The following is a 13,283-nucleotide window of genomic DNA, read 5'->3' on the forward strand; positions in this document are numbered from 1 at the left end:
CTATCTATCTATCTATCTATCTATCTATCTATCTATCTATCTATCTAGATTCCCATCCTCCCGATCCAAATATATATGCCAAAATATATTTTAATATTTTGTGTCAAGAGGACATTTCCTATGTATTTCTAAACATATTCCAAAACATGTAGCATAAAATATATATTTTAAACCTACAATTTTAGAATTGGAAAGCAACTAAATATGTTAGAGTTTCTTCAAGATCTAAATTATATTGTCTTACATTTTATTCACTTGATTCAATGGACTTAGAAACTGAAGCCCAGAATAATTAATTTATTCTTCATTCCATGTTACACAGTTCAACCGTAGCACAACCAAGGTTTTGGCTCGAGGTTCAGTGTTATTTCTATTAGCTCAAATTGTCCTGTAATATATTAAACACACAATAGGATAATTAGTGTAGTGGATGGTATGATATGCCTCCTACTTTTCCCTTTCTCTGCCTCAAACAAATACACTTTCAAGACTGAAGTCTATTTTTTCTGTTGCTGAGAGTGTTGGCAAGTGATACTTCTCAAGTAAATTTCTCTCCAAGAATTTCCTTGCTTAAAAAAAAAAAAAAAAGCAAAACCAAAAAAACCTACTCACCCACCCAATACTATAGCCCCTCCCAGGGCCTGCCAAGTCCAATAACTGGATGATGGGATATAAGACTCCTACCCACTTGCCTGAATTGGAGACAACTATTAAGAACCATCCCAAATTCAGACCTCACTGTGTGATCAGTTGAGCTAGTGTAATTGCACAGAATTTAATTTCTCACTCTGCCTGACTCTGCTTTCTTCATTCTACCTAGTTGTTGGCCTAAGAACACTCCACAATACATTTCTTACAAATATCTGTCTGAGAGTCTGTGGTCTGTGGATCCAAACTACAACAATAAATACAAAATTACTTGAATTTTCTAGAGAAAATGACTTTGCTTTTTAAAATAGAGATAAAAGTGTTCCAAGTGATTAGCTTCTAAAGGATGAAATAAATACATCTCAAAGTAGTTTCAAGCTCTATTAGTTACATTATATAGTTACTGTGATGATGATGATTATTGTTGTTGTGATTAAGGTAACTACATTCCAGGTATATTAGGCATTTTATAATCAAGCAGATCGTTAAATATTTATAATAATCCTTTATGAAGATATGGATATAAATATAAAACTTCATTTCTTAGATGAGGAATTTGGCAGCTTAGGAAGCTTACGTAACTTGCCATGTTCACTAAACCAGAAAGTGTCTGACTTGAAGCTGACTTAATTAAGGTAGCATTTGGGTCTTATATGAACAGCACTATTTTGCATCATGTATGTAGCACCTTGTCCTCAGTGTGTCCAATAAATATTTATCACAAGAATAAATGAATTCATATATATCTGACCAAACCCATACTATTAACCCCTACACAGTGCAATCTCCTATGTACAGTATGAGCTTTGTAGCTAATGGTAAACATCACAGAGAACTTAAAAAAACAAATAAAAACCAAGAGCAAAAAAACTAACATGTCAAAAACAAACTATGCCAAATAAACATAAATGCTTGATTTAAATGTGTATTTTCCTTTAAAAACTGAGAGTAGGAATTCCCATCTTGCTTCTTTTGATAGTAAATCCACATGTGCCGTCTAATTACCAGATATTGTACCAGAGAAGGGGTGCTGAGGCTGCCTGTGTGACTGAGTTATTTGATCCTTTTCAATATGTCTTTTTAAAACTGTATATTCAATTTTATGTAATATGCCAGGAGAATTAAAATAATCACATAAAGAAAACAATGAATATTCCCTCAAAGGTAATCTTACAATAATGGAAATGAAGTCTACACCTACGATTTTTACTTTCCTAGGCAGCATCTGTTGAAATAGAAATGAAAAAGAAACGTAACCACTGGTGTTATCATTATGGACTCATTAATGTTGTGTTCACCCCCAATTTTTTCCACAATATTTCATAAGCAGCACCCATGATATGTCTAACATTTGGCCACAGATATTGAGCACAAGGTTGATTTGGAGGTTGGTGGGTAACAGTTAAATAACATGTAAGTTTACAGGGATGGAGAAAAAATAAAAGATCACATTTCTAATAGGTCCTTAGCCTAGAGTATTGAAAAAGAGCCAAGAGGAAGAAAGTGAGCTAGACAAGTTCCCAAATGACAAAAATTGAATCAAAATAGTTTATTCCCTTTACTCCTAAAAAGTCTGAGGCATCTCTTGTGAGTCTTACAATATTTCCTTTCTACACCAAATTACCAGCCTACTTATGTCTACTCTAAATCTAAGGAAAAGTTAAAACAGCATATTAGAAGTCACAGAGGTGGTCTGCTGTAAGTAGCTTATCACGAAAATATAAATAAGTAAAGATGACATCACAAACATCAAGACAATAAAAAGGAAAGGCCTGGGTAGCAAAATCCTTCCCTCTGAAATCACTGAGTATAAGTACGCCCTAGGTGGGTCTTTGTTTGGTAGAAAAGAAAAGGAGGGAGATTTATTTCAATAGTAATCATTTTGAGGCATTAGCTCATATTACACCATTTTTTTGCATGTAATTAATTTTAGAAAAATGTGATGAAGTTTTGAAAAATTCCCATGGAAATACTAGAGGAAGAAGGAACTGGTAGATAATCAAGCAGATGGCCTGTCCTAAAGTAGCTTAGGATAAAATCAAACTCTGTGCTACAATCTTCCAATCTGTATAATAATGGAAATAAAAGAAGCTACCTCAAAAGGCTCTTGTGAAGAGTGAATATATAAGAGCAATAGCAGAGTGTTTGAAATATAAGACACATGCAATAAATATTATGTATTATCTCAAATAAACTTTATTCAGCAAATATTTATTAAATGGTTAATATGTGTCATCCATTTCTTGCCTGACACAGGCAATTGTGTCAGGAAGAAAGAGTAGAAATGAAGAGAAATGGATGACTTAAGATTACATTTTGTAAATAGCAAGGACCTGATATTAAGGGGTATGAAGAAAAGAGAGAAAAGAAACATTTTCAAGTGTTGGCCTAAATGTGGTGCCATTTACCGAGAAGGGAAATCGTTGGGGAAGAATGAGTTTCACAGTTGAGAATCAAGTTTCGCTTTATTTGGTTTGATATTATGCCAAATTAGTAATATTCATATAAGTAATATTAATCAAACCAAAAAGTGATGATGGCTAAATAAGCAGATGAGCCTGCTGCTGTCTATAGTGCTCTTCTCTCTTCTCCCTTGTCTATTTCTCTTTATTTTTATCCTCCTTCTGTGTAGCAACAATAAATCCTTCATATTTTTGCAAGCAGAACAATTAAGCCAGCCAGTCTCAGTTTTTACCTCAATGTGTTTTTCTACACAAACATAGTACTCTCTTCAGGAGGAATATGGGTGCTAGCTTGTAACCTTTGCTTCTTCAAAGCATGATTCAATGAACTATGCCTTGTTTTTATTACTAGAGTATAAAATTCTTATGAGCAAGAAGGGGGTATGGACTTGTGGACCTGATATTGATTAACAAATTGCATCCAAAAGTCTAAATGAACCATGTATTGAAATTCTATTGGTGTTCTTAAGTTATTGTAGTTATTTGGGTGTTTTCAGTTCCCTTAATTTCTCGCTTATGACTTTGGTGATACAAATCATGATACTGATAATTCTATAAACTCTCTTGTCATATATTTAAATAACTATAGCATATTAAGCCAACAAAAACTAAAGGCCTCATATGTCTATATTCATCACTTATTAAAATAATCTGTATTTTCATACCCTGGTATCTCTTCAGATCAAATATATCTTCCACCTTTTACTTAATAAAATAATCTGTATTTTCTGTGAAGCTATATAATTCAAATTTAATAAATTAGATAAACAAATATCAAAGTGCCTTTTAGAGTAAATTAACCATTTAATCACTATCTGTAATAGTATTGCACTGGAAAATTTAATCCCATGGATAATTGTATTGATAATTTTATAAACCTCATTGAAAATTTAGGGGTTCAGACACAAATGTATAAATACCACTCTGTATTGTATGTATGTATGAAAGTGTTTTTTAAAGACGTCTTTTTCTTTCTGTGTCTTACCATAGGCTACATATCGAAATCGAATTGTGAGCCAAAATCTCAGCACAAGGGACAGAAAAGCAATGCATACTCCCACCGAGGACCGTTTTAGGTATTCGGCAGCAGACCAGACAAGCCCTTACAAAAACAAGACCTGTCAACTCCCAAGTCTATGTTTAAGTAATTTCCTGAAGGACAAGGAACTAGCAGAAGTTATCAAACATTCAAGAGGAACTTATGAAACCCTCACTTCAGAGGTTACACAGAACTTACGGGCCACGGTTGGGCAGAGCTCTCTGAAGCCAACAGCTAAGACAGAAGGGCTCTCCACGTTCTTAGAGAAACCAAAGGACCAAGTTGCTATGGCCCGACAGCATTCGACCTTTACAGGCAGGTTTGGACAGCCACCCAGAGGGCCAATCTCTTTACATATGTACAGCAGGAAGAATGTGTTTCTCCATCACAATTTACACAGCACTGAGCTGCAGACCCTAGGCCAGCAGGATGGGTAATTAAATCACCCTATTCCCGTCTTTGGGTAGGATAAAGATGGTTAGTGTTTCTCGTGCATAGTTCATATTAAAATTTTCATGTGTTTTTTCTTACATTTTAGTTATAAACAAAGACTTGTGTTGTTGGATTTTTTTTCTTAATCATAAACAAATACTTGTGTTGTGTTTTTTTTTTTTTTTTTTTTCTCCAAGGGTGAAAGTTTGAGCATGTTAATTGAACTAGGTTGAATTGCCTTGAAGACTTTACTACATATGTGTATAATAAATGGGACCATCATGATCGTTTATATAGTTCATAATTTATTGATTTTTTACCTCTATCACTTACTGATATGCATTAAGGTTTCAGAAGATAATATCAAATAGCAATCCGTTCACTGTTAATGGTGTTACTATAAAAGTAGACCTGATGAACAATAGATAAAGGAATTATAAAGAATTTTAAATTACATAGTTAATAGAAGGAGGAAAAAGGAAGACTGTTAACGTCTTATATTTGGTGGTATATTTATTTGAAGAATGTGGCTTGCTTGCATGTGACCTAGAGATGTGTCTGTCTCTATTACATACATTCAAGCTCATCTTGTGATGCTAGTAAGGGGGAAGTGGCTGTATATTTTTTTCCTTTAAACATTTAGTTCATGCTAGTTCACAAAGGATTTCAGACAGAGTAATTGCTAGCCAAATAGAGAATGACAGCTCTGATCTTTGAAAAATTTTGCTTTTAGTTTTTGTTATTGATGTTGAAGTACCGTAACATAACACAAGGTGATAAAGTTGATCAAATTTTGTCAAATGATGCATAAAGACTGACATGCTATATTCTTTGAGCCACTGTCATGGCATTTTTTCAAAATTTCAAGGATGAAACATCCTAAGAAAATTATTCTTTTTCTTTACTTTCCTTATTTTTTAAAATGTTCTTTTTTTTATGTAGATCCAATTTTGGTTTATGTACATCAACCCATATCTATAATTTTATGAATGGAGGAACAGAAAGTTGGGTGTTTTAGTAGCCAGCATACAATATTCTGACTATGCAGAAATCTAGAATTAGAACAAAAGGTAAAGTAAATATGAACATTGGCAATTTGATCTTAGAAATCAGCTTCTAACAGGAATATTTAAAACCCATTTGATGGCAAATATTTCTCATTGACAATTAAGACCCAAATATGTTATAATGTCTTATATACTTATGTGCACATGAGATAGATCAATATATGAATTGATCTGTGGATAATTCCATCATGTTTAGTAGCAGAGCAGAATCAAAGAGTACAATTAAATACATAAATACATAATTTTTAAAAGACTAATAGGAATCAAGGCTGCAGTTTTCTTATACACATCAGAGCTGTTAAGTATATCCACATTAGCCATAGTTCATGCAAATTGAAACTGTCATACCTACTGCATGATCTGTTTCCCTTGCATTTTCTAACAGACAGAATCTGTCAGCGTGCACAAGCAAGATGAATAAAGGGAAATTGAGATAGTTTTAGCATGGCATCTGACAACTTGCTTAAATTAAAGCTATGTGCAAAGTGCATCTCCTATTATAAAAATATATTTGTGCTCTGTGCTTTCGGGAAAAGCCATTAGACACCCCACTCCTGAGCTTTAACTACTGAACTTTGATACATTTGCAAACTTTGATTGGAACTGATAAAGTAAGGAGTCTAGTTGATGTGTTGTGCTTATAATTTTGGTTTTCCAAAGAAACACACATGTGCATCAAGGCAGACGTTTGCCAAATGCTTTCTTTCTTTGCGTGTTTGTAGTTCTGCCAAAAGAGAACAATACACACTGCAAATTGCTTGACTTAAAGAGATTGCTATCTAAAGTTCCCACCATACTTTGGAAGCTATAATGTTCATGCAGATATACACTTTGGGCTGGGCAATATTTAAGAAATGATAGGAAAATAGAAAAATGATGATTATTAATTGTGGAATTCAGCTTGATTTGTCCTAAATGTTGGTGTCTGTTGCTAGAGTATTTTAAATCTGTAAATAAATAAGCATGATAAAATAATCAAGGATTTTTTCCCAGGATATGGAAGAACTATGTATCACAAATAATGTTTTTGATTTGGACTTTTGGAGTTGATAGTTTTGTTTTCCTGGAAGATAGACTTTTGAATTATACTTTATAAAAATAATCTATTTAAAGAAGATCTGTCATTTAATAGACATTTTAAGAGATGTTTTAAACGCTAGTATTTTCTTGAAAAATCTTTTTTAAAGCTGAATCATTCAAAAGAAAACCTGGATTAAACAGTTCGATTTTAAAGGAAGGGTATTTTTTGGAAATATCATCTTAAAGCTGTTTTGTATCAGTATTTTCAGCATTGTTATAATATTATTTGTAATACTAAGTGTAACTCAGGCCTGGAGAAGGTGTAAGCCCACTATGCTAATGTACATCAGTAACTGTAAAGCAGGGGTTCTTTGTCAGTTCCTCTTGTGTATATATAGGAACATAACAATGGCATGTGGGCATTCTTTCAGTGAATTGATTTCTTTGTACTAAAATCTCTAGTTTTCTAAGACAGTTCCATGTATAAAAATGATTTATACATTTCTCCAAGGCGGTACATATCCAAAGACATGACACCAGGGGGAAAAATGCTTGTTTTTCTGATGGAAGCAGTGGTCTTTTCTTTTCATTCCTCTTTCTTTTGTGCATGTGTATGTGTAGCTAAGCCTAAATAACCCTGTAAAATTTCTGCTGCAAACTGTCTCTTCTGAATTTAGAATGTGTTTTAAAGGAACACTTAGGAAGAGAAATACTTTGAAGAAAAGCTGTTTCCACCTGAAATAAACTGTTCCCATTTTTATAATTATTGGAACATAAAACTGTATTTCTATGAACTCAGTGATTTTTTTCCATAAAATTATATGTTAAGAGAGTCACCACAAAACTATGAATTCTCTCTCGAATTATTTCTGCTTCTTTGGAGCACCATAGTCTTTGTTCAAATCACAACATGAAACTGTCGCTGCAATGCTAAAGATGTGAATCTACCACTATCAATATGGTCAGGGTAAAACCTGGAGCCACATGTTGTTCAAGTTATTTTTGTTACCTAATGATTGACATGAAAATAAAATAGTAAGCCAATATTAATTTGTAGGCATAGTTGCCCAACTTCAAATGTTTACAAAGATTTTCATGATTAATCTGGGTTTATGACCTGGGCGCTTCCCCTTATGTTTTCCAAGATTTAATCCTAAGCCATTGTCATTATTTCCTGAATGTTGACCTCTCATTGAATTCATAGGAAATTCCACATTTTGTTTTGTTTAATTTGTCTTGTTTAATAGAGATAATAGCCATACACCCCTCTCCAGAAAAAGTTTTTTAAAAATTATTAGGATATATTTAAGATCCACATGTCCAGGATAAATGATTACATTCCACTAGCCCTCTCAAGAACTTTCTTGGTAACTTAGTTGTTGATTAAACAGTAGGAACAGTTTGTTGAATGGTTAGTATTATCTCTCCACATCATTCGTCAGCATCAACTTCTCATTATCAAGAAATAGTAACCCATAGCACTGGGTAACTTGGAATACTTAGCATAATTTCATAATTAAATCTAAATTTTTTCCACTTTTTCACATACAGAATTTAACTTTCTAAACAACTATAGAAGGAAGTGTTTCAAAATAACCCTAATATTCAGTTGACCCACATACACATAGATAAAAGTAGAAAAGAAAGGGCAATACATGTGAAGATGATATCTATGATTGCCATTCATGTTACTGAATCACATGCCCCATGACCAGAAATTTTTCCCTCACTGATAATATTAGCTCAAATGTAGCACCCATTCATTTATACCAGGATTTTTATTGCTATCTAAGACTTGACTTTATTTAGGCATTATTATCACGTCCTGTTATGTATTTTCATACGCATATATATATATATATATTTTTGTATAAGAAATATTTCAATCACACGTAATATTCTTGGGAAATTTACCTCTCCTGGAGTTTAAACTTTTTAAAACATTACTTGTTTGTTTCCCATGTGCTAACTTTATCATGACAACTCTAGGCTGTGGAAGGCTTAATATAAAATACAAACTAGTTTTGGTTCTTATAAAAAGCTGATTTCAGTTAAGACTGGTCATCTTTTTAAAAAGCTGAATTACACTGCAGTATAAAAGCAAACAGTCAATGGAGCAACCAAACAAAGAAACTCTATTCTCTAATAATATTCATCATTGCCAAATGTTTATTTTTGAAATCTTGTTCTGTGCCAACATGTTGTTTCACCATGTTAAACTGCATACATACCTATGAACTATTTATTTACAATACACTGGATCTCGTTAAGAACCCAGTTCTATTTCCAAGGCACGCAGCCCGAAACCAAAAAATTAAACGATAACACTCTGTAGTTGAATTATCTATGGAAAAGAATGAAGGCAGTTCACTCTGTTTAAGATGTGGAGAATTTCCTACAAATAATTAAGGTGAAATAAAAATCATTAATAGAGAGTAGGTTCCTTCCATTTGAGTAAGTGATGTAGAATATGGGATACCATGGTTCTTTCTAGAGCATTTTCAGTGTAGCCTCATTAACTTCTCCAATTTAATACAACTTACATACTTCTTCCACTTGAACATAAAATTCAAGAAGAGGAACATCCTACATCTATCATTCTTTCCAAACATTACCTCTTTAGTAAACTCAGGTTGCTATAGCAAAATACCATGGACTAGGCAGCTAAACAGCAGTTATTTGTGTCACAGTTCTGGAGACTAGGAAGTCTAAGATTAGGGTGGGGCCGAATAAATTATTGGTGAGGATCTGCTTCCTGGTTTGCATGGGGGAGAAAGAGCTCTGGCCTCTTCCTCTTCTAATAACTGCAATCATTTCATCATGGGGGACCCACCCTCATAATCTCATCTAAACCTAATTACTTCCCAAGGGCCCCAACTTGAAGCACCATCACACTGGGGATTAAGGCTTCAACATATGAATTTGGGGGGGATATAAAACTTTAGTTTATAGCACTCATTTTCAGGTCAAAAAGCCCACTTCTCTAATCACATACTTCAATAACTAGTTAGGTAATTGTTGTTTTATTCTTTTGTAGATTAGATCAGAGACATTAGGTAATTTTCCCAGGACACACAACATGCATTTTTAATTAAACTGGATTTAATAACCCTTGAACTTTCCATTTATATCATGCTGATCTCCAGAGTAGGAGCTCTCCTAAGGAGGCAGAGTGATTTAAGCAAATATGTGCTGCTTCAGTCTCCTTTACTTCTAAATTTCCATTGATATTGCTAGGGACAAAAATTTAAGCAATGATCTATTTTAGGAAATCAAAATACTGCACATTGAAAAACAGTTTTAAAACAGTTATTGACGTTTAGTTTAATAAACACAGAATTTTGAGAGGACATCTCTTCTATTTCAAGGTTACCTCCCAGAAAAACTGACATTCTAATTTTCTTCCCTTGAAAGGAATTGGAAAAAATACTAAGAAATGATTTTATATTTTTTAAAGTAGCAGGCCAATGAAGTGTCTAACAAAAGGAAAGCATACAGTAAATGAAAAATAAACTAGCTATCAGATTCTCTTATCTTTTCTTCATAGGACATTGATACAGACATCATCAAATTCCTGTTTGTATTGCCTTATACATGCTTAAAAAACAAGATATTTACAAAAATATTTTAGATATTCCTATCTAGGAACAAAATTACAGCTGATTTAGAATTTGCTTAATTATACAGAAGGAATTGAAATGAAGAATACAAATTTACTTGTCCAAAATTTTTAAATAAAATGTATTTTATTTTGTAGTCAATTATATATACCAAAATAATGTCCGAATAAGATGTAATCCTGTCATGAATTCTCTCTTCCAAAATAGAATATAAGAGAATGGAATATTATCTCAGTTAGACCCTATTTTTAAGGAAAAAATACACCCTATATGATATATTCTTAGATATATGGGTTTGAGATTATTAACATTAGTGTTCTTTTTATTCGTCATCTCTAAAACTCTAAAAAATTAGTGAGAAAGATAATAAATAGAAAATTACCCTGGAAATTACAATTTTTAGCAATATGGAATGCAATAGTATAATTTTTTTTTTGTGGCTCTTGATCTCCTAACAATAGTGATTTTATTTAATGAAAATTTCTTAATTTGGTTAATATGCTAAGAAAAGGTTGATGTATTTAAGCATGGTGATTAGAAAAATATGCATATTTCCTGCTCATAATAAATGTTAAAACAACAAATTAGTTGTGTGGTACCTGACTGCTTTCAATATGAAATTAATTTGTTTTGAACTTGTCTTGATGATAGATTGAGTTACACATGCATTCATATTGGGCATAAAGCATTGTGATTTACTTCTAGGTTCTTGAGGGTCGTGACAATTGGAAAGTGACAAATCAGCCACTTATTTCATCAGCTAGTTGACACAATTTATATTTCTACTTTCCTCACCATCAGGGTTTTTTAAATTTCTGATATATAGCAATACTGTGCAAAGGTCTCCAGGGACCATTAGAAGAATATATTGCTATATTTAATGTCAATAGATCTATACCATAGTATAAAAATACTATACTGTTTTTATCTTCATTTATTAAAACTCATTACAATTCAAAATTCAAAATACATTTCACAACATTTTGACTTTGTACTTTAAGAAACGCTGTGACAGCACAAAAATGCATTTTTTCCCCTAAATTCCCTGTCGTTGTCAACACACACACACACACACACACTTTCAGTTTTAAAAATTAGTATAAGATGGATAATTTAGTACAGTTACTGAAGCATTCAAAATGATACACGTATATGCATCCATTTGGCATCCAAACTGGCCAATAGGGAAGAACATGCAGTTAAAATGCTCCTGCAATGCCTTGAAAGTACACTCCAACATCTTGTGTTTACAGGGCCTCACAACTTCACAGTAAATAGTGTTCTTCTGCAGTGTACTTTCATATAATGCAATTTAAATAAGCTGAAACAAAGCATTATGGTATATTTTATAATTTATATTTAATGTTATGGTTTAAGAATCAAGCCATTTTCCTGATGATAGAAATAATTCTTTTTAATTGTAAACTTTATTTTCTATAAAGCATATCAATAAGCAATGTATATGTTTTTTCTATTATATTACTGAAGGTGTTAAACTTTAGAGTTATTTTGAAGACTTTATAAGAACTCATAAACTCTATTTCTAGAATTTACTGGTATATTTTAAAAACCTTTTGATTATAATTTTAATCAATCAGCATTTTTGCAGATTAATTATGTAGATATTTCCCACTTAAATTTCAGTCATGAAACAGTAATTTTAAAATGTTTAAAATGAAATATTGATGTATCTAGTCCTTACTATTTATATATTCTTTCAATTATCCTCATTTTTTATCTTATTTTAAATGACTCTTGCATATCTCATTCCCTTTTATGATTCTTTCCTCTCTAATATAGCAAATGCTTTGACATTTGTAGTGATATTATCAGTTGAACAGGTATCATAGCATTTTATGTACAGAAATGACACAAGTGAATATTGCAGTTTAAGGGAGATTTAAGGTTATAATCATTTTTCAGAAGATGTCTGTGAAAAGTGAGAACCAACTTTTACACAGAAGTTAATCTGAGTTATTACTTTATCCATGTGTAATGTTTGATTTAGTTTCATTTGTAGGCCTGTACCTAAAATTTGACAATAAGAAAGAATGTTGCTTTATTTTAAAACACTACTTATATTACACTGGTAGTCATATGAACACTACTTATATTACACTGGTAGTCATATGACCAAAATCTAAAAACAAATATCAAAACAATAAGATGTTAAGAGGTGCTTCTGAATTCTGTGGACCCAACATTATATATTTTCCATTAAAGAAGAGCTGGAAAGAAAGGAAAATATACATGTAAATGCAGTCTTTAATTCTTCTGGTGAAGAATGAAACATGACCATAATCTCTAAATTTGAGCTGCTATCATTTTTCAACTAAATGGCTGATTTTAAAGAGTCTATATTGGATATATTAGGTCATATGCTGGCAAAAGTTTTATCTTCATACAACGAGACCAGATGGCTTAAGAGTGGACCTGACATCTTTAGACCCAAACAAATACCACTTAAGTTGATTTGATAAAGCTGTAGCACCATCTTATCAGTCATCATCACTGTTTTGTTTTTAAGTTCTATCGTGAGAATATTATATTGGTAAAGAGAACATGGCTGGGCCTGGGCAACATGGAGAGACCTCATCTCTATAAAGAAAAAAAAAAAAAAAAAAATTAGCCAGGTGTGGTGACATACACCTCTAATCCCAGCAACTCGGGAAGTTGAGTCAGGAGCATTGCCAGAGCCCAGAAAGTCCAGGTGGCAGTGAGCCGAGATTGCATGACTACACTCTGGCCTGGGCAACCGAAAGAGACCTGATCTCAAAAAAAAAAAAAAAAAAAAAAAAAAAAAAAATGAAAAGAAAAGAAAATATGGCTCATTTGCAGAGGCTTTCATGTCTCCAAAAGCTGCAAATTTAAATATTTTAAGCCATAAATTCAAGGATTGTTGTTCATGTAGAAAGTAAAATGAAGAGTGGCATTTATAATCACCTAAGACTAGATGTTGTCCAGTGAGATTATAACAGATGTTGTTGAAATTCAA

The 13,283-nt window shown here is 32.5% G+C and overlaps 1 protein-coding gene across 1 annotated transcript in view; it reads left to right on the top strand.

Annotated features, from left to right (window-relative positions):
• CCSER1 (coiled-coil serine rich protein 1) overlaps positions 1–7,438 on the top strand; it is a 1,475,466-nt gene extending 1,468,028 nt beyond the window's left edge. Inside the window, exon 11 of the mRNA XM_026448057.1 lies at positions 4,101–7,438. Within this exon, the coding sequence (XP_026303842.1) occupies positions 4,101–4,586 (486 nt within the window). The 3' untranslated portion in view covers positions 4,587–7,438. The remainder of the gene's footprint in view (positions 1–4,100) is intronic.
• Positions 7,439–13,283: the final 5,845 nt, after the last annotated feature.

This window comes from Piliocolobus tephrosceles, chromosome 3, assembly GCF_002776525.5.
Source record: "Piliocolobus tephrosceles isolate RC106 chromosome 3, ASM277652v3, whole genome shotgun sequence".
Taxonomy (NCBI): Eukaryota; Metazoa; Chordata; class Mammalia; order Primates; family Cercopithecidae; genus Piliocolobus; species Piliocolobus tephrosceles.